Raw genomic sequence first — 23,272 nt, forward strand, 5'->3', positions numbered from 1 at the left:
CCAAATTACCACACACAGGAGGAGGATTTTCTCCATTGAATCACTTGGCACATTTTCTCCTAAGAAACCCTCGCTGGAACAAGAACTTCTTCGGTAGTAAATTAACATTTATAGAAAATTCTCTAATTAATCGGTAGTAAAGCATTCACATGCTAGGCTAAGGTCTAGCATTGCATCAACCAAGAGGGAAAAAAACAAAAACAAAAAAAAAAATCAAGGAAAAAAAAATCCCAAGCACCCATCTGCCCCGACACATAAAACATTAGTTCTTGCAATTTGCAACCACCCACTATTTTTTAACCTAGCAAAACAGCTAAATCTCTGCACATCCACCACAACACCAAAATAACTTACTTGATTGAACCTATAAATGAACAATACTGCAGCTTTTAGCCTAGTATTCCGGTTTAGAGTTGTGGTTGGCTTTAAAAACAATGGCAAAATAAGGAAAGAATATTTTTTATCAGTGCAACTAGTGACCTCAAATACATTTATTATTCTCATCATTGCAAGGTGAAAGTATCAAGCACAAAGCAGATATGTAACAACCCCTATTATAACCAAAAAAAAAAAAAAAAGGATAAATGCATGTTCTTGAAAGAGCAGCACTCACCTGAAATTATCAACCTACCTTAGCAGCAATTTGGAGAATATCCACTTGCCTCTATAAAAACATTCACACGGTTTCAAAATCAATCCCATGCTCAAGATTTTAAAAAAGCCCTCTAGTTTCTACCAAAGTAAAATAGAGGAAAGGGGTCCTTGCTCAGATTAAGCGAACAACCTACCTCTGCCTCCGAGTTCAAGAACCAAACCAGCGAATGGAATTTATAATTAAACCCCTCCGACCCCTACATTCTTAGTACATAAAATGTCCTCAGTGCTGAAGTAATCTCAATACGGACGCGAACGGTTTCCACCATGATAATGTCTATCTGGACCAGATCCTCCCCCATCTCTGTAATTGTCTCTGCGCCTGTCCCCACCGCCCCCATAGCCACCTCTTCCACCGCCCCTGTTGATCACACACAGAATTGACACATGAAAAAATGCTCAAAATTTTCAAAGGAAACTAATCAACCATACTGAAATGTTTTGAACAATGATGTTGCCTATCATTTAGTTCTGTGGATGAACACCATAAAAATGCATACATATGCAAAACCAACAAATGGAAGGTGAATCAAGGACAATGCTGTAGAGAAGATCGAATACATGTCACAATCGTAAGTCACCTTTTTTTTCCCCTTCGTGACTAGTAATTTCAAAAATTTCACGAAATTGAATTGATTCCTCAAAAATATGTCTAAGAAAATTTAGAATAGTCCAAAGTCACAAAATTCACAATATTTAATTATAGAAATTACAATTTCCCCAAAACCATAATAATTATATGCCCTATATTAAGATGCCAAAATGCTGACAAATGTTGTTTTAGACAGCAAGAGTACTCAGGAATCCTAAATCTTTGGAGAATAATGTGCATGAAAAGGCAAACAAGCAAGTTCACTCACTTCCTAATCGCAACATATTCTAAAAATCAATGCATTCAAAGTCAGACAGAAGGCAACCAGTACAGTTTCAGCTTCTAAGTCAATGGTCAAATGGTTCAAACACCCTATCCAACGGGAAGGCCTTGTAGAATTCAAGCTATCTTACAAGATAACTGCAACAATCTATGACTAAAAGCATTGGTTAGCAGTTCAGGTGGTTCAACCACCTATCAGTGCCCAGGTTTGAGTGCTAAGAACCCAACCGCCCATATTTGGTAACACTGACTAGTGCAGCTTCCTCTCTCCTTATCTGTCATGCAGCTCTCTCCTTTCTCTTCTCATAAACTGTCACAGGCATTATGGATGCCACAGGCAAAGAGAGGAAAGGGGTCGATTTTGATCCATCCAGATTGAAAGGAAAATGTTCAATCTGAGACTAAATAAAAGGGTGATTCTTGTTTGTTCTCGAAAGTAATCCAAAATGCAGATGGTGTATGAGGTTTTCATTAGTGGTGGCAAAGTGGTTTACAAAGATTGACATTGGGTTTTGGCAAGTTGGGAAGGGGTTTTCAAAGTGCTAAGAGTTGGGAGTGTGAGATATTGGCGGACAATAAGTGGGAAATTCTTGGAGTTACTGGGATGAAAAGGAAATGCTTTTCTGTGTTTGTTCCTGGAGGACTAAAAGGGAATGCGTGTAGAGAGTTCATGAAGGAATTATGCACATTGGCTAGGGTATTCAATACCGATAATGGAGCAGGCTGGGATGTTTGATGATTATGTTGGCTTGGCCCGAAATATTAGACAGTAAAGGCATTGAGGTAGGCCAGCCGAGAGAAAAGAACAGGCCCAATTTTTAGATGCCTCAGGCCATGATCAGGCCCAAGCTCATGCCCAATGGATTTTGACTGAAAGGCAGACTCCTTCTGACCCATTTTTGTGGCAAGCCTCAGAACAAATATGAAGGGAGGGATAAGCCCAGAAAGTAATAGAGCAATGCCACATTCTGGGGCTTTAAAAGAACGAGCCCAAGAAATTGACAAACACTCTAATAAGGCCCGAGCTCTAGTTTGTTAAAGAAGAGTGTTGGGCATGTGAATAAGTTTGGTAAGGAGAAAGAGTATACAGCTCAGGGTTCAAGGGCTATATTTGGAAGCAGCCAACAGAGAAATAAGAATACAAACACCTCATCTTTGCAGACTTTATGTGCGAGGAGGACGGGAGAGGTTTAAGGTTACAGGGAAAGGATGTGTGACAAAGGCAGGTTGAGGAGGTTGCTGCGTATATGGGGAAGGTATTGATTTCCAGGCTAAGGAGACTGCCATGGGTTAGTAAAAAACTTATAGCAGTTGTCCATTGGCTTGTGGGATAAGAAGTAACCAAGATTGTAGCCTAGTGAACAGAAATTACCTGACTACTAACATTCAGCACCATAAAAGCAAAATAAACAGACGCCAAACTGCCGCATTAGCCATCTGGACACAAGCTTTCACAGCTTGTTCGTAAACTTTGGTAAACAGACTGTCCATAATACTTCCATTTTACAACTCAAATGAGTTACCAGTAATAATGGAAAAGTATAATCAATTTCCCCTGCAACTAAAAATAATGGTTTGATAAGATGTTCAAACCCACATATCTTACACTGGACATGACAGAAAATTCCTAGCTCAATGTCCAAAGGAATTAATTAACTCTTGACTCGCAAAAGAACCAGGCCAAGTAATTTACTACGAACATTACACTGGTCATGGCATTTTTTGAGCTTCAGTTTTGCCAGCACCCAAGTCCAACTGCCCAATAATGATGAATTGATTGATGATGCTTACCATTATTCCTTCTTCCCAAACAAAATATAATACTCCCCACCAAAATAATCCAATATTTTTCAAATCTATTCTAAGCACTTCATTGGCTTGATGAGCCAATGGAATCACCTAAACCTCTGTCAACACATTAACTAACCAGAACAATTGATCCAAAGTCAGCCTCACCCACGCAATATCCCCTAGACACTGAAACCATCCAATCAACAACTACTCAATCTATTGACAATCACCGCAGAACAAACATTAACAATTCTCAGAAACTGTAACAGTATGAGATCTAGAATTGATATAACTTTGAACTTCAAGCTTAAAGCAATGAAAATCGCTTTGGTACATGAACTGGCTAAATTAAGAGAGAAGTAGACTCCACAAATTTTTCACCGATTCAAGCCTGGCATTTCAATTTTCTCATCACTAATCAGACATTAGAACTAACCCTGCTAATACATTAAAACACATTATAAAGACAGATTCAACCCTCGAGTCTAAAATTTCCTATGACTAACCATGTTAAAACCTTTCCAAGATCACATTATAAAAACAAGTAAGAAAATTGGGTGTATTCACTGAAACAGCATATTATTGTGAACAGGTCACGTTAATGAATAAACTAGATGAATGCAAGAGGTCCACAAGAACGAATATGAACAAGTTAGAAGCGGTTGCATATATATCAACAGGAGTCCACATTTTCAGACACAATCCCACAAACAAGAGGCTTCTCACATCCCAAAAATAAAACTAAGACATCAGTGCAACCTGCAATATCTTAACAAACTTTATGCTGGTGATAGTTATATATTTAGCATATTTGAGCGGCAACAATTTTCTCGAGCCCATCAATAAGTGAAGGAAACCCACAAATAGAAATGCAACATCTGTGGAATGGATTAGTGCAAGCAAGCTTCATAGTCAAATATATTATTGCAATACCCAACATTCAAAGCTTGAGACCAACCCACCTGGTTCCAAAATGATAGGAGACTCCTAAAGGATATGTCATGCATAACAAGGTGACTACATAGCACATTGGTTTGGAAATAGGCCGTGGGGCCTCGAATCTTTACATTATTGGTAGTTCTTTGGGTTATGCTTAGGTTGCCAAATGTATTACCCCTAGCATTCGTTTTTGTGCTTTTTTGAAAGACATAAATGGGAGCAATTCATTAAGATGAGCGATCTTCAATTTGATGAATGTGCTATCAAAGAAGCATTGCTTTGCAAAATTTTAATTTTTATGATTTCTTAACAATGTTAAAGTGAACACCTATCTTAATAACATTTAAGCGCAAACACCCCCCACCCAAAAAAAAGAAAAATAATCAACGGTTGTTACAAATTTTTTTTAGAAAAAAAAAAATCACACAAACATTTACGAAAAAAACATATTGCACAAAGCTCCTTGAATCAGGGAGACAATTACTAAAAACAATGAAGATAGAGCAAGCAGGTGCCTATTGAAAGAAATAATATGGGGGTAAGGAGCATACCCATGCCCATAAGCAGGTGGCTTTGGTGCAGACTTCTCGGCCATAGCTACATTGATTCTATATCCCCTCAGATCATAATCTGATAATAAAATTTATAGTGTAAGCAAAGAATCACATAAAAAATAGATTGTTCCAAATAAAGCCATTAGGAGGACAATTACTGTTGTAAAAACCGCCGGCTGAATGTGCAGCAGATGGATCTTCATAGGACAGAACAGCATCCCCTTTGTTGTTTCCAGATTCATCTGTGTATAATTTTATATTCCAGGGCCATTGATCCTTATATCCCCTCTTCTGCTTGATTCTTCCAACCTAAACAGTATGTATAGCATAAGCATATCAATGAAACACAGCTATCAAATATTAAAATAATAAAATTTTTCCCTTATCAAATAAATGACTTGTTCATTGCTTCCCCTCAAAATAGACCAACAGAAGGAAGTTAAGCAAAATCCTTCTTGCTTAATAAATTTAAAAAATCTACAAAATCGTAACAGAGCAGGCTGGCTTCTATTAACAACTGGAGATTGCATGACATCCACTGGCAGAGGCAATTTGCCCTATCTTTTGTCAAAGTACCAATCTCAGTAAACTGGTAGAACCCACCCACATACACACGGAGGAAAGACATAGTCTAAAATAAACTGCTGCACTTGAAACGTACATTGCACAAGAAAATAATTATATTTATTACCACATGGCAGAGAAGCAAAATGAACTCCAATTTTCAAACTTCAAATAGAATCAAATCACACATGTAGCATCCAAAAAAGGGAATTTAAGCATTACTTGTCCAATGCCTCCAAAAAGCTCCCTCAGTTCGTCAGTAGTCACATCTGGTGGCAAATTTGATATGTAAATTCTCGAGTTGTCACATGAATCCCCACAATTATCATCGCATTGCTTCACCTTAACAGCTGCCTCAACAGGAGCACCACTGTAACCACCTGAATGCCGAGGAGGACCACCACCACCGTATCCACCATCATATCCAACCGATGGGGCACCTCGACCACCACTGCGTGCATCCCCTAGACCATCACCACCATAAGCACTAGCAGGTCCCCCATATGAAGGAGGATATGATGTGGGGCCACCAGTATAGCTTGCCGGAGGAGGAACCGCATCTATTCCGTAATTTGGGTTCCCACCATATGAGCTTGGCGGTGGTGGATAATTTCCACCAGAACCACCATAAGATGGAGGGCCAGATGGAGGAACCTGACCATAAGCTGAGTCATCTCTGCCCTGACTACCATAAGAACCACCCCCTCTACTGCCTCCACCACTTCCACTATCATAATTTCCACTTCTACCCCCACGATTACCACCGTACTCCCCACCACCCCCTCCTCTGTTATATCCACTGCCACCACTGTTTCCGCCACGGTCGCCAGCACCCGCAGGAGAGGGTGTACCACATTTGTTACACTCAACTCTTCTTGCAAAGTTCAAATTCCCACAGCTACACCCACATATACCAATTTCAATTAAATAGATCCACGCATTTACAACAAATAATCAATCAGCATAAATTGAAGTCTAGGTCTAGTAAAGAGATGCATAGAAAATTTATGAACTACAGAATAGAGATAATTGAGGCGCAGAACGGAAATAAAGGAAGCACCTTGGGTTAGGGCAACGCCAATCACCTTCTCTGCCACTGCCACCACGGCCACCTCCTCTGCCGCCGCCTCCACCACCTCCGCCTCGCCCACCGCGATCTCCTTGATATCCACCACCACCCCCACCTGCATCAAAGTGAAATAAATAAAATAAAAGAAAGGGAAGAAATAACCCCAAGACTGGAATAAATATAGGTTGTCGAGGGGCAAATATAGATGAAACTAAGCACCTCTATTCTGTGAATTGCCACCGTATCCTCCTCCTCTACCGCCACCGCCACCGCCACCGCCACCGCCACCGTAGCCTCCACCTCGACCGCCGCCGCCGCGACCGCCGTACCCTCCGCCGCCTGTACCACCACCGTATCCTCCGCCTCCACCGCTACCACCACCGTATCCTCCGCCTACGCCGCCGCTACCACCGTATCCTCCGCCGCCGCTATCTCCGTAACCTGAGCCTCCGTACCCTCCGGAAGCGCCATCCCCAAAACCCCTGCCAGCCCCACCTCCATATCCTCCGCCACCTGTTCCACCATAGCCTCCGCCTCCACCAGATCCATACGCCCCACCGCCGGCATAACCTCCGCCACCAGCGCTAGATCCATAGGCTCCGCCGTTAGGAGGAGCGGCAGGTTCTTCGCCCTCGTGACCGTACGCCCCAGACATCCTTAGGGTTTTCTGAAGTCTTCGCGACGAAAGATAGTGAGAGAGCGAATGGCTGAGAGTGTGCTCTGATTTATATTGGCCGAGGAGCGAGGGGACTTGTTCTTTATTTTCTCCTCTTTTTCTTTTTGGGCTGGTTCGAAGGCCCACTGGGCCTCGCTGATTTGAATTCTTATTATAGAAAATTGTTTGGTTCTTACAAAAACCCAAAATAAATGTCTCTAATAAATAATTAATTTTACATATTAGAAGCAATACACTTAATTTTTATTTAAAAAATAATAATCTAGAGTTAAACTAATTGTAAGGCTTTAAATATAATGAATGTGAAAACAATATCGTCAACATGTTTATAAAGAAATCACTGACGTAAATATTTTTATTTCATTGGACATGGAATGTGCTTATAAAAATACTCATTTTATTATTTTATTACAATCATTTTAAATTGTAATCATTTTATTATGAGAAAGTAAATATTTCGTGAATTAAAGTATTTTAGTACAAGCATGCTTATTCTTTCGAGAAAATTAAAAAAAAAATCTCTTGTAGCTTGACCAATCTAAAAGTCGTTTGCGATTTTATTATGACTATTAAATCCCTTTATAGTTTTCAAAATTATTACAAGATACTGCTATTTGTTTTCTTAATGAAAGACAAAAGTAAATGAAAATAATATTTTAATAGATAAAAATACTCTTAAATAATAATACTCATTTTCTTTAAAAAGACTCAAATTCTTTTCCATAACCCTAATTATTACTAAATAGCTTAAGTATGCTCCTCCACTACATAAAGTAGATGTAAATTTAGAATAAAAATTCAAGACATATATTTCGGTGTCTAATCTCAATATTATCTAAAAAACCGCAAAAATATTAGAAGAATAATAACATAATACTAATAAAAATTAATTAAATATATTAATATTAATACAAATTTGGAGGTTAAGGGGTCAAATGACGCCCTTGTCCGTTGGATCCACCTTGGATTCCTCCGCTCATGTGATTTGAGTCAATATGTGTTAATGATATTATTTTAAAAAATCATAAAAGGGTTAATGATTATAATAAAATCACATGGTAACTAACTGATTTTAGTTAAATCGTTTATATATCTTCTTCTCTTATTTTTTAGTCAACCCTGTGCTAACTAATAGCCATACACAGTGTCTTTAATTTTTTTTGAACCAACATCCAACTTAGAAAAGACACTATATAGTCAATGCAATCGAGTGAGAGAGCCAAACTTAGTGATTGATTTGGTGGTATTCATACCATACACATACTACAATAACATTAAAGAAACAACATGCATTGTTATCATTGTCTATATTTTAACCACTTAGAGTAAAAATAATAGTTAACACATTCTAAATAAAATCTAAATCTTTAATGAAACATTTAAGTTTATTTCATATTATTATTAAGAGTCAAACTAAAATTAAAAAGTAGAAAAATAAAATATTTGATTCGCAATACGTTATTTTAATAGGTTCATTCGCAATATTACTTTACCTTTATACATACATATATACATATATATATATATATATTTGTGTAGCGACCCGAAAATTTCACTTAATTTCTTTGATACCAACTGTGACGCCCCGAATCCAAAACTGGGGTCCGGAGTATTATTCTAAATAAATCTCTAATACCACATAAATACACAATGAAAGATTTCCATAACAATTATCAGAGTAACTAAAATATCCTAATATAACAATAAATTCATCCCAGTAACACAATGAAGTTCTAAACTTATCAAAACATAAATAAAAATATCAACAATATCTCCAATATCAATTTAATACATTCTTAGGAATTTCAAGATAAACCTGAATAACAAAATTAACAATTAATCTAAATATCTCTATCTAGTCTCACCCACACTTCCACTGCGCTACTCTAATTACTGTCATACTCCATAGGGCATCTGAAAAATGATATATAATGATGGGATGAGACACCTCTCAGTAAGACGAAATACACCTCTATCACGGAACTCGCTTCACTCGTTTGTTAGGGTTTCCTAAAATATTTATAATGCTAGGATGAGACACCTCTCAATAAGGGAAATAGACTAATATCAGTGTGTGGCAACATGAGTTTTATCGTGTTATAAACATATACTGCTAATAATATAATTGTAATATATATCTTAAACTGTAACTAATAACACGTGAAAATTTGTACTTTTAAACGTAAACATACTATATCATAATAAATTTCCATATCATTTAAATTTTAAATCATCTGCTAAATCTGTATATTACTGAATCATACCCTGGATGTATAACTATATATCATGAATTAACCTCGCATGATTCGGGCTGTGCTGCCCGTAGGCTTGACTTAACTCTAGCTGGCCTACCAGGTTAAGTAAAACATGACATAACTACGCACGATTGTCCACCTAACCTGGTTCGCCCATCCTACTCTCCGTCAACCTTTCAGGTCAGTACACAGTGGGTATTGTACTCTCCCCCTACACTTTGGGGCTAATCAGCCTCCGACCCAACTCTCCTGAATAGTGTGGTTGTACTGTCGGCTATACACCAACCTAGTTCGCCCATCCTACTCGCCGCAACACTTCTCAAGTCAGCACACAGTGGTCATTCTATCTATTCTGGCTACTTGGTCCGCCCATCCTACTCGCCGCAACACTTCTCAGGTCGGCACACAGGGCTTTGGCTAGTTAGCTACAATACCGTACTCTTAACATACGTAACCATCCGAGTTCTTGTTACTATATAATACATTTCACATAATATTTCTGTAAATAAATATCATTTTTTGATTTCTAAATAAAATATAACATAAATGTATTTTTGTATAGAAACTTGTCATTTCATAATTTCTGAATATATTATCATTTTAAAACTAATCACGGCATTTGCGCCGGCTGAACTATCATGGCATCTGTGCCGACTGTATTATCGTGGCATTTGCGCCAACTGAACTATTACGGCATCTACGCCGGTTGTATTATCATAATATACTAGAAAATATCTTAATTTCTGTATTGGTTATCATTTTTCTATAACTATTGTCAAATCATGCTTGTTCTATGAAAACATGAAATATTCTCACATGTTATAAGTCTGTAGTAAAAATTATCTATATGCCACACAAGTGAGTACTACTATATAGTATTATCTGACCTGGAAAACATAATTTACTGACAAAATAATATTAAATCTAAAATCAAGGTTTTCTCAATTCAACATCAGTATTCCCAAGACTACATTATTTCATACATATAATTTCTGAAACAAATATTATATAATAAATGATAAATTTTTCTGAAAATTCCTAACTTAATCTATTCCCTTACCTATTTCCTGTTAAGCCTGCTAAAACTCTAAATCTACGCCCTACGACGTTCGAAGTTCAAAACCTTAAAATTATATTTTTTTCAAATTAATCAACTCAATCTCCAGAATATTATCATTTAATATTCCCTAGGCCCCAAATACTCTAATTTAACAATTAAAACTAACATTTAACACTCTCACCTTAGTTTTGGAGTGGTACCCCGGAACCCAAAACTAAAAATCTACTCTGATGAAGTTACAGAGAATCTTCTCTCGAACCTCATGGTTGTGTCTGATCGTCAAAACAAGATTTAACGGAGTGAGATTCGAGGAAAGAAGGAGGTAGGGTCGTAGGGTTTGGTGTGTGTGTGTGTGTGTGTGTGAGAGAGAGAGAGAGAGAGTATTTTGTTTGATTTTTACAAATGAAGCTCACGGTTCCTTTTTTTTTCAACACTGTAGAGAAAACCGTCGATGATTTTTTGTTCCTCTCACAAAACCATCGACGGTTTGGGTTTTACTCATTCCCCTTTTTACTGTTTTACCGGTTACCGGTCCGCAGTAAAAAGAAAATCGTTGACCGTTTTCTTGCTTTCTCACGAAACCGTCGATGGTTTGGGTTGTACCCAACAATCTTCCTCTTTGCCTTATTTATTTTAATTATTATATTTTTCATACCTCTACAATAGGTCTAACAATAAATTGTAAACGCTTAATAAAGGATTCCGCTAAACAATTTTGTATATGAACATGTGCAACAACCCGAATAAAAATGGTATTTAAATAATAAAAGAAATGAGAAATGGAAGCCGGAAACAGAAGGAAGCAGTCGATGACATTGGATTTTGGAAGGATTGGCCGAGGGGGGATCAGCAGGTTTTCATCGATGAATACAGGGGATTCGTCGACGAAGGCTATAAAACAGGGGATTTCGTCGACAAGCCCGTCCTTTGTCGACAAATTCTTTCTCAGTCTTCGTCGACGAAGAAATACCGAGAGGGGGGTATGAGCCGACTGAATTTCGTCGACGAAATTGGAAAGAATTTGTCGACAAAGGACGGGCTTGTCGACAAAATCCCCTGTTCTATAAATTTGGAAATTTCGGATTTAACTTCCTAATTAAGCTATCCTTCTTCTCTCTCTCTCTCCTCTTTGGTTCTCCGTCTTTCTTTTTTCGATTTCGGGCCATGTTTACGCCGGATCGACAATTTGAAGTCACCACGACGCTCCTAGGGAAGTTCTCATCAAATCTGTCGGAGCGGATCGTCGGTGAAAGCTTGGTGGAAACCATCCCAAATCCAGGGTAAGGCTTTATACTCAATTTTTAGATTTGTGACAGTTGAGAAAAGTATTATACCTGTTAAAATATTAAAGTTTAATACTAGGAGTTTTCGTTTCTAGGGGTGTTGATTGGGAACGTTGGGAATCATCCCTAAGTTGAGGTAAGGCTTTTAAGCCGAATTTGATTTAGTGGTAGTTATAGAAAATGTTGTACGTACGAAAATACTGAACTTTAATATTGAGAGTTTCCATTTTCAAGGGTGTTGAGTTGAGAATCCTCCGGGTGCGGGGAAGAGTTTCTTAGGGGCTTTTCAGGAGTTAGGTAAGGGGATAAACTAAGTTAGTTCTTTTTGAGAAAATGCATGTATAAATATATATGTAACATCTGGTTTCAGGAAAAATAAATATATTTATATATATGAATTCTATTCGGAAAATACTATTTAAATGATGTTATGTTGAGTACGTGGAAAATATGTTCAGTGTGGCATGAGTATAAAACGTTGGAAATACTGTTTTCTGGAAATGTGAATGATACGGATTTTTATAATGGGAAAATCGGCGTACGAGTCGAGGTTTTTTATGTTTTGCCGGCGTACGAGCCGTGCTATGTGATTGTGATTTGCCGGCGTACGTGCTGTGCTATGATGTGATTTGTCAGCGTACGGGCTGTGCTATGTTTGCCGGCGTGCGAGACGTGCTATGTGACTGTGATTTGTCGGCATACGGGCCGAGCTATGATAAAATGTGTAATACTGGCGTACGGGTCGATGATTTTTATGACCCACATATATACATGCAAATTGATATGATTGATGTGAGAATAAATGATATGAAACATCCTGGTTGGCTTGGTCTAGGCTAGCACTTGCACGGTACCGTTGCTATGTGTCCATGGTCTTCGTGATCATGATATTTGTGTTAACGCCGCTGTACGGAGTGGTGTGAGATTAGATGGTCGATGTGGTTTATAAGAAGTGTGCTGATCGCCCCTGGTGTACGGACCAGGTCAGGCAGACCCATCGGACCTACAGACTACTGTTTGACTTGGCAATGGTCGGCCAACCATTGTCAAGTCCCGCCTTCGGGCCACACAACCCAGTCATGTAGGGGTAATACATGACAACAGTCAACTGACCTACCAGGATGTTTTTATGTTATTATTATATTATGAGATGAGATATGATTATGAAATGCAGTAAGTTCTGCCATGTGCTGATATATTTATGTTTTCCAGATTTGATAAAACAGTATTGATTATGTTATGTATGGTATATGTAGAACACATAATACTCATGTTGTCACACACTAGTATTAGTTTATTTCCCTTACTGAGAGGTGTCTCACCCCTAAATTTCATAAACTTTTCAGGAGCCCCTGATAGTAGAGCGGGAAAAGCCCCGCTGACCTAGTGTTGATTATCTGCCCTTTTTGAAGGATAAGTTTTTGGTAGGGACAGTTAGTTTTGTGGGGATTGTCCCTAAATTACATTTTTAGGTTGTATATACTAAGATACAGTGATTGTAGTAACTCTGGTGTTATAATGTATGTTATGATAAAATGTATATGATTATATGCTTTCTGCTGCTTAGGTTTCTGCTATATATATACTCTGTTATATCCCTGGTACCCACGGGTCCAGGTGGATAGTGATCTGCTGAGTTAGAATGTATGATGTTGATATTATTATAAAAAAAATTGAAAAATGAGCAAGTCGTGACAACATGTGCAATAGAATATTCAACACTTATTCTTATTGACATGCAATAGTCATAAAATGTTTTTGAAGAAAATTCACCAACATTATCTAAACAGACAGTCTGAATGTGATGATCATGAAAACTTGATCTTAACTTTATTATTTTAGCAAAAAATTTAGTAAAAGCAACATTACGAGTTGAAAGTAGACAATCATGTGACCATCGAGTGAAAGCATCAATTAAAACCATGAAATATCGAAATGGTCTGCAAGATGGATGGATTGGACCACAATTATCCCCTTGTATTATTTGCAGAAAAGATGGAGACTCTAAAGATAATTTAGATGGAGAAGGTCTAACAAGTAGTTTTCCTTAAGCATAAGAAGTACAGAAATAATCACCAGGTAAAAGAACTTTCTGATCCTTTAATGGATGTTTATGTGTATTTTAAATGATTCGTCGCATCATAGTTGAACCAGGATGGCCAAGACAATCATGCCAAAGTATAAAATTTCTAGGCTCTGAGCACTTTCGGTGCATAAAATTTGATTCAACCCTTATTTTTGTGAAATATAAGCTAGATGAAAAACTTGAAAAATTTTCTACTATGATCTTCTGGTTTGAAACTGTAGATGTAATAAAAAGATATTCCATATCTCATTCATTTTTGGTTTCAACATGATATCCATTGCGATGTATATCTTTAAAACTTAGTAGATTTTTTCGGGATCTTCTAGAATACAACGCATCATCATAATACAATTTTGTCCCATTTGAAAACATGATGTAAACTCTTCCAGAGTCATCTATTACATTTGCAGAGTCAGATATTGTATTAACATTAATTTCAGCTAATGTTAATTGCAAGAAATATTTTTTAACACGAAGAATTGTGTGAGTCATGCCACTGTCCACCAAACACATGTCATCCTCCATTTTATCAAGTTTATTTTGTATGTTCTAGTAAATGAAAAGTAAAATTTAAGAATTAGGAAAGATAATAAAATATTACTAAGCATATTATATGTAAAACTTAAATAAAATTACATAAGTTAATTTTTTTTTCAAAATAACATAAACATGAAGATAATTTAATAGTAGACATTTCCATCCCCAATCAAATGATCAATTTTGTGACGTATCGATTTTCATACCATTTTTTTTAATAAATAATAAATATTAATCAAACATCGGTCACGTAAAAAAAAAACTCTAATATCATTTAAACATAACCCGACCTGAAGTGGGTACCGGGTAAACAGTTATACAAACAACCCTAACAGCGGAATTCAATATTTATAAACCATTCAGAATACAAATAACTAAAGTTCTAACCATCTATATATATATATATATGTACATATCTAATACATCCCCAAGAATCAACCAAAAACTCTAAGAGAATCATACATCCCTAACTCAAAACACTCAGCCTGTCTATCAAGGTACCAGCTCCCCTCTATCTCGGAGCTCTGTCTCCTGGTCTTTCATGGTTCCTTGAAATATTTAGATATTTGGGTAAGACACATCTCAATAAGACAAAATAAATTATTTACTGTATGTGGCAATATGAATTTCGTTATATCATAATGTACTCATTTCAGTGATAATACAATTTGAGAAAAATATACCATTTATACTCATAGCCATATAGATATAAAACATAAGTTTTTATAAACTTTTAATTTCATTTTTCAAACTCATTCACATACAACCCATATTTATCAGCGAAAGTGCCCGAGGATAGGGGAGATTACACGCTCATACATGTAGCTCCCCTCTGCTCTGATATCGTTCGTAACCTTACTCGAATAGTTCGGGTGATGCTGCAAGTGATACTTATCAGGGCACTCACCTTACTCAAAAAGCCCTCAGGCAGAGAGTTTTACTTCGCCCTAATTATTTATCTTATTAAACTCATGTTCTTTCATTTCTCATTTCCATTTCACATCTATCTCATGAGTGTCATCGGTAACCAATCCATGTGTCGTCTATAACTCATGGCTACCCTGAGGATATTTTCCACGCCATGCTTCCCCCTATGGTTAAAGTTGTGCTGCCCGAAGGCTGATCTAAATCGCAGTTGGTCTACCTAGTTAGATCAAAATAAGAACTTTACCTCTCCGTCTGTAGTACGATTGGCCTACCGCAACCTAGTCCGGACCCAAGGGCAGTCAACATTTCTCCGAAGGCCCAATCGACTTTCACGCTACACTCTCTATGAGACCGTGTGGTTGCACGAACACCTCCCTTACTAGCAACAGTTTCGTGCTCTTTATCAACAACCGTCCATCAGGGTTCTCATTTTCACATTTCATCATTCACATTTCGTATTCACGTTTCAGTATTCACATTACGGTATTCTCATTGCAATATTCACATTTCAATATTGTAGAAAAATGTTAAAAACTTTCCAAAAAATTCTAAAAGAAATTTGAAAAAAAATCTAGGAATGTTTTAAAGGTTTTTTTTTTTTTTTTATTATCAAATTTGATGAATTTATTATCTTTATGTATTTTATTTTTTTGTATGTGCGTCCCAATTCTAAACAAAGGGTAAAGAAGTATTTTAGACTTCACCTATATTAGTTTTGAATGAGGTTTATCTAATAAAATCCTTTCATTTAGAGGTTTTATTAGACATTCATAAATCTCACTTTATTTCACACTATATTTTAAAATTTTAAATATTTTTTTTTATTTAAAAAAGTCAATTAAAATAGATAGATCCACTTTAAAGATAATTCATGGTTAATTTGGTACCATTCGTAGAATGGGGGTGTAAGGAGTACTAGTACATTTCCCTTACATAACCGAACTCTCGATTTCAACTTTGATAAATGCAAATCGAGACTACTGGTTCCTTAGTTTTAAGATTGGTCTATAAATCAATCAACAAGTAGTAATTAGGTGAACTAACCACATTTAGGTAAATAACATATTAGTGGCAACTCTATCGAACTTTCAATGCAACAATGACTATATTAAAGAAGAAAATTTCTAAATTTGTTTGGACTATTTTTTTTTTTGGTGACATTGAATTTAGACAAACAAAAACTTGATAAACTTTGGTAACGTGTAAAACGTATAACATATATTAAAAGCAAGCATAATTGGGTAACTTCACATGTAAGGCATGTGACTTAAAAAATTTGGGTAGATATATGATTAAAATTTACAGTATGCTTTGTGAAAAGTAGGTGCGACAATAGAACAAATGGACAATATGTAATAGGATTTTTCTAACCATATGAATATATTTCTTTTCTTATACAGGAAAGATGAGACAATTTGCTTTGGCATAAAATTATAAAAATACATGGGCAATATTCAATATTCTGCGCGTGCATTTGTAAATGCATTATGATGAGTAAGACAACATATATTTTATTTTTAATAATTGGAATTTGATTATAAGTTAAATGATAAGAATAAAAAAATAATAAGAGTAAGAAATTAATGAAAGTGATTAATTTAATTTCTTTCTAATTTTATGTACCAAATGTGTAGTAAAGAGAAAATGTTTTTCTATTTCTACGTACCAAAAATGTAGTAAAAAGAAAATTATATCTCTGCATAGAACGAGAATTGAAATAAGATTATTGTAAACTAAATACTAAGAATCAAAATCAATCATTCCGATTTTGATTGTCCACTTGTCCCATTGCATAGCACATGGCTTTCAATAGTACAAAATCCATGCATTTTCAAATCTAATGGTACAAATTCATGCTCCAAAGTCCAAACCCAAATGGGGGAAAATATGCCAGAATCCTACAAACACAAAATTTTCCAAATGGGGAATATGCAAAAAGGAAGAAGAAGAAGAAGAAGAAAAACATTACCACTAATACAAGATATCTTCTAAAATACAAAACTCAGCAGCCAAACTGAAATGGCTGTGGCCATCCAGCTGAAAAGAAAGGACCCAAGAAGGGATGCTGAATGAGAAGTTTGGAGTCCAACAAAAAATCTGCAATTCTCAACCGATGGATCAACAGTGGTGATCAAACCCAGCCCCCCAAAATCACAGCTATCTGCTCTTTGATCATGTTGTTGGTAGTAGCTGTTAAATGCGTACGATACATTCCCAGGCCAACTGATGTTGAAACAAGAGCCACCGGCTGATAAAGCACTGCAGTCTGCAGATGAGCATGCATATAAAGCACTAGCAGTTGCGTTAGACAAGTCCTCGTTATTATTCACAACACACCATCTGGAAGGAAGATACTCAACATTTTGTGCACTCACAAGACTTTTCGAGCCCTTCCCAAAATCCATACGGTACTTGGACTGGCCATCAAAAGTGAACACACCCCAGTGCCTTTCGAAATTTCCCGTGGATATGCTTCTTTGATCCTCATCCATCAGGCTAAAAATGTATGTTTCGATTGGTGGATCCCGAGTTCTAAGTGGGGATCCGGTTTTCCTATGGAGGTAGTCTATCAGGCCTTTCATGAATGCCTCTGCGGTGGATGAAGTGGCATTGGGTGCTCCATCTGTAGGCCAACCGATCTGCCCAATCACGACTTCCATCTGGGGGAATCCAACGGTGGAGAGTGCAGTAACCAGGGTATCATAACTGACTTCAAAACTGCTTTTGTAGGTTTTGTGACCGTCTTTGCGAGGGCGTGCAGAGGGTTTGAAAAGGGCAAAGTCAAGGGAGACGTTCTTGTTAAGGTGGAAACTTAGGAAGGGTGAGATGGTAACAAAAAAAGGTGATTGATGCTTGGCGAGAAAAGTCAGAAGCTGGATCATAGTTTTATTAAGGTCTGACCTGAAGTGTCCTTTTGAAGGGAGGCCAGACCCTGAGTTGAACGCATCAAAACTGCATGGAACCACAACTTTCACCCGGTTTTCCAAGTTTGCTTCGATCAGAGCAGCCTGGATGTTGGTGGCTGCCCCAACAGCAAAGGGATAGTACTGCTTGCCATAACTCAGGTGAAAGGGCTCGTCGCCAACAGCAATATACCTGTAAAAGATCTTGTAAGCCAGCAAAATTGAGATATACAACAGAGCATTTGGTAACATGAATTTGGGGCTGTGGATTTTATATCAGGTGAATTTAGATGAAATTCTAAAGTAAAACCATATGAAACTTTGCGCAAATTCACCTGCTTTCAAATTCAAAACCAAAATTTGTGTTGCAAAACACAATCTTAGTAAATTCAACTCGGTGACTTGATTCAAAAAAGCTTTAATATCCGCTACATGCAGTCGGCAACAAGCTGCCTGAAGACAATTAAATCATCGGCAATTAGGTCATTTTTGACTGCCAAAACCCATCCTCTCCTTATCCTTGCTCTTTAAACCAGGTAACTTAAGAAAACTGTAATGAGCTTTACGCCATCTTGATCTTTCTGGAGTTAAGAGTGGTTGCTGTAAGAACTAAGATTCTAAGTTTCTTTTGTTTCTCAATTGTCAAAAGAAATTATTCTGTGTCATCCTAGACAACAGAAAGAAATTATGCTATGGTTAAACATGGAGCATACACTATACTAAATAGAACTAAAGAAAGGTGAACTAGTCTCAATGTCCACTAATCTATCAGACTTTCTCCCTTCATAAACCCACAGAATCCACCAGCCAGGGTTCACCAAGTCAAAAGAAGTCAAGTAGAACCCTGTTAACATCATTATATCCTTAGAAAGACTATGGTTACCTTCTCCAGAGATCTACCATTCCTGCAACCTATAATAAATGACCTGCAAAGACATTGCTAGTTGCTATCAAATTTACAACAGAGGATAATCATATTGCTTGTAGTATCACCATTCATTAACCAAATATGCAACTAATGCATTTTAATGTCGACATTATACTGAATACAGAAGTAGAATTCGTAATTTCTTATGCCACTAAGAATCTAAAATTATGATTCATAATTTTTTAGTAGCATTACGCTTCACAAAAACAAAGTGACAGACTGACCACGTGAACAAGTGCACATTTTCAAGTACAGAACCTTGAAATTGATTGTAAATGGTTCTTTCTTACCAGTACAAGAAACATGCTAGCCACACCAAGCTTGTTGGCATGCCAAGATTTCCAAATTATAAAGCCCTATACATATGCCTAACCTAATGATCCAATGCAAAAATAAATATGAAAACGAAGAAGAAAAGCAAAAACATGTTCACAATGTAAGTATCAAAGTTCTCCTGCAAGTATTCTGGATCCATTTTACCAATAACAAGCCCTTGCTTTAATTGTAAAAAATTATATTTCAGTATACCTCTCGGCATAAGAAAAACATGAAGTCACAGATGCCAGCAAAGATGCAAGCTATACATATTTGGACAAGGGCATAACACACCCAACCAAGGTAAAGACAAACAATTCAATACAAATAAGAACAGACAATCCTTCAATTCACGTAAGCCAGACTGCCAATAAAAATGAAGATCTTTTTCTTTCTTTTTTCTAAAATAGCTTACAGCCAGGAAAGTGAAATCTCAAAGTTGTCGAAAAATAATCTTATTTTCCATATATGAAAAAAAAAAAAAGATTATCTTGTTAATTATAATGCTTCTTAGCACAACAAATGATGCATAATGAAGTTGATCTCTCTCTCTCTCTCTGAAGATTTTTGGAATCAAGTTTTCCTCCTTACTTTGTGGTGCTCAACATCTGGAGCTTTTAGAGGTGTGCCTTTGATTGGTATGCCTGATTGAACACTTTTATTTTATTAATTTACTTTTCATTTGTTTTCACATTCTTATTTCTAAGAGGATAGCTTATCCACTTTCTGCACTTCCTTTTCTACTCTCAATAGAACCTTTCTATCTTTTAAAAAAAAAAGTCAAGTTACTCTCAAAGATGATTTAAACTCAATACTTCAAATCCTACCATTTGCCACATCTCACTGAAAGAGATAAGGGACTGCAAAAACTCATAATCAACACAACAATGCTATTCCAACTCACAGAAAGAGACAAGAGATTGCCAGCCATTTTTTTTTCCGTCTCTCTCTCTCTCTCTCTCTCTCTCTCTTCCTCCCTCTCTCCTTTTATGGTCTCAAGTCAGTATGGGTTTTGTTTCTTTATTCATGTATTTCTGTTAAGTGTACAACCTATGAGTGAGATTACAGCTATCAAATCTCCAGATATCAGAAACATATTTCACCTTAGTGGCAGCAAATTCAGTTTTGTGACAATAGTGAATATGTGCTTCAGCCTTCAAGATTTCAGAACACTAATAATCTTGATGTAGTTGTAATTTGATGTGCCATTGTATTCATTTTTTCTTGTTTTGTGTTAAGTTTCTCCAATTGTCTATGATTCGTAGTAGTCCATAAGTTTTTCATGCACCAACTCACCCTCCATACTTGTCAAATCATCTCTGACCCAAAAATGCACGTTTCCTGGAGCAAAGGAATCCAAAGTTTCCTCCACTAATATGTTCCAAGCAAGAAGCAGACATGAATTAATATTTTCTAGCTCTGTTGCACGCAAAACATGTTCAAACAAAATTTGCTCACTTAACATGCTTTGATTCAGAAGAAAATTTTGTTGCACCCTCAATGAGAAATACATTCAAAAAACAAATAACAGCTTTCTACTCATAAGAAAGAAAGAAAGGCACAGAACCAAGTATGCATTAGATATAAAAATTTTATTCTAGTCACCTTTGCATTTCAACAATATAGTGAGAGTCTGAGAACAGTAGACTGTAAGTGATCTTCAATTCAGTTAAGGGCCATTTAGATGCTATTTAGTATTTACTTATTGAGAGACAAATTCACTAGCTCGAGAGCCATGGTTATTCGAGCAATTCTCCTTCTTCCAAACCAACACCAAGCAAAAATATTACTATGGTACAGAATGCTCAATGTCTCTAGGGCATTATCTGCAGAAACAACACCTCGTTCTATTGAATAGAAGCTAAACTACCCCCACATCAGAGACAAAAACCTAGAGCTTAAAACATTCACACAAAAATCAAATAAACTGAATCAATCATATAGGGCCACTCCGTAAACCCATTTCTTGATATTCACATTCACACCTCCAAACACTGTAGTCTATAGCAACAGCACATCATCACCTAAACATATAAAGTAAAGAAAAAAAAAAATTCTATTTTCAGAGAAAGAGGGAAAGAGAGATAGAGATTCGCACGAATCACACATTCAAGCACTACAGGAATAGCACAATACCAGCTAATAATCTGAATTAATAGGGAAGATTGGACACTAAAAACAGAAGCAGCAAAAGAACAAAGAGAAACGAAGAAGAAAAGACATACTCTATTCGAACTCCAGCACTGCCTCCATTGGAGAGGTAGCGGGTGACATTATCGTGGACCCAGCTCTGGGCGGCCTTCTTGGAAGAGTTCAGGTTCCTGAGCATTGAGTTTGGGATGCCGACGGCGACCCCAATGCTGGAACCAGCGAGCGCCTGCAGAACCAGAGGGTCGGCGTCGAAGAGCTTGACTTTGGAGATGTTGTTGGACTTCAAGAGCGCCACCGCCTGCGACGGCGGCAGAGGGTGCGAGGCGGTGGCGCCCCAGTTCACTCCGATGGATCGAACCGTCGCCGGGCTCCATATGACCGCCACCGTCAGTATAAAACAAAGATTTGGGAACATTTCAGGGCCGCTGGAATGTTTTTTCTTGCAAAGGGATGTCGTGGAAGGTGGTAATTTAGTTCTGTATTTTTCTTTTTTTAAAAATAATTAATATTGATTTTTTAAAAATTAACTAGCGAATTATAATTAAATTTTCATATTTTTTTTGGATTTGCAAAGATATAAGAAATTATATAAATTATGATCACATACATTTTTATTGTTAGTTGTCGCGACGTTCCAGGAGCGCGTGTGCCCTGAGCAGCAAAATTAAAAAATTGTGTTTTAAATTTTCAAGAAAAACAATAAATGTCGGAATCACCACTAACCTTTTAATGTGGTTAGAACACATGATTACTACCCCGTTAAGGGTAGAATGGGTCTATGTTATCAGAGTTGGGTTCGGGAGTTCGGTTACGCGAGGGGAAGGTATAAGCACCCCCTACGCGCCCGTTCTTACAAACGGCACTTAATTAATTTGGAATTATCCTTAAGTTAATCTAGTAAGTTTTTAAAATTACTCCTCTAGTAAATTTACTAATACACATGCAAAATGAACAAATAAATAAATAAATAAATAATACAAAAATATACGTAATATATAAATATATACATATTCCCTCTGAATTAAAGGTACGTGAAGTCCAAAGGCTCATACCCCCGCATTAAAATCATAGGGATAAAAATAAGAAAATATTTAAAAAAATACGTTCCCAAATTTTGGAAATTTTATAGGTTTTTTTTTTCAGGAAAATACTAATATGAGAGGTTTTAATATATGGTAATAGGGTAATAAACAACACATACATACTAAAATATTATGAATGTCAAAATAAGTAACTAGATACCATAATACTATATATATTAATATACTAAGGATACATAAAAAGTAATATTTTATATATTAAAAGGCTAAAAATGCCCTAATAGGAAATATTAGATGTCCCAAAGATACCATATTAAACAGTTCCCTATATGTTAAAATTCTAAAAATACCCTAATAAGTGATACTAAATATAAACGTAGTAATAATACCATATATATACCTAAAATACTATAATGAGTTACGTATACTAAAAGATCAATAAAAATATATTCATAAAAAAAAAAACAATATCATAATAACTACTATCAAGTGAGTATACCAAATATATAACATAATATATAATACTAAGAATACCGTAATAATATCATATATGTACTAAAATACTATCACATAAACAAATACCATAGTAATATAACATCATATTAATAATGAGGATCCTATCACAATGATAAACTGGAACCCTACATATGTACTTAAACAAACAAT

The 23,272-nt window shown here is 36.4% G+C and overlaps 2 protein-coding genes across 3 annotated transcripts; both read right to left on the reverse strand.

Moving 5' to 3' along the window:
• Positions 1 to 476: 476 nt before the first annotated feature.
• On the reverse strand, positions 477 to 7,189 carry LOC131148536 (transcription initiation factor TFIID subunit 15b). 2 transcript variants are annotated; one of them, XR_009135002.1, is made up of 7 exons: positions 6,665 to 7,189; positions 6,437 to 6,560; positions 5,599 to 6,274; positions 4,971 to 5,121; positions 4,810 to 4,888; positions 789 to 1,015; positions 477 to 664 (listed from the first exon to the last, which is right to left on the reverse strand). XR_009135002.1 is itself a non-coding variant. In XM_058098289.1 (6 exons), exons 1-6 carry the CDS (start codon positions 7,098 to 7,100, stop codon positions 895 to 897), a joined length of 1,587 nt encoding a protein of 528 aa, XP_057954272.1. In that variant the 5' UTR covers positions 7,101 to 7,189; the 3' UTR covers positions 477 to 894. The 2 variants fall into 2 exon arrangements, 1 of the variants encoding a protein (XP_057954272.1); XM_058098289.1 differs by having other exon boundaries at positions 477 to 1,015.
• Positions 7,190 to 16,981: 9,792 nt separating this feature from the next.
• On the reverse strand, positions 16,982 to 22,017 carry LOC131148537 (glucan endo-1,3-beta-glucosidase 9). The gene is made up of 2 exons (XM_058098290.1): positions 21,641 to 22,017; positions 16,982 to 18,365 (listed from the first exon to the last, which is right to left on the reverse strand). Exons 1-2 carry the CDS (start codon positions 21,979 to 21,981, stop codon positions 17,258 to 17,260), a joined length of 1,449 nt encoding a protein of 482 aa, XP_057954273.1. The 5' UTR covers positions 21,982 to 22,017; the 3' UTR covers positions 16,982 to 17,257.
• Positions 22,018 to 23,272: the final 1,255 nt, after the last annotated feature.

This window comes from Malania oleifera, chromosome 2 (genome assembly GCF_029873635.1).
Source record: "Malania oleifera isolate guangnan ecotype guangnan chromosome 2, ASM2987363v1, whole genome shotgun sequence".
NCBI lineage: Eukaryota > Viridiplantae > Streptophyta > Magnoliopsida > Santalales > Ximeniaceae > Malania > Malania oleifera.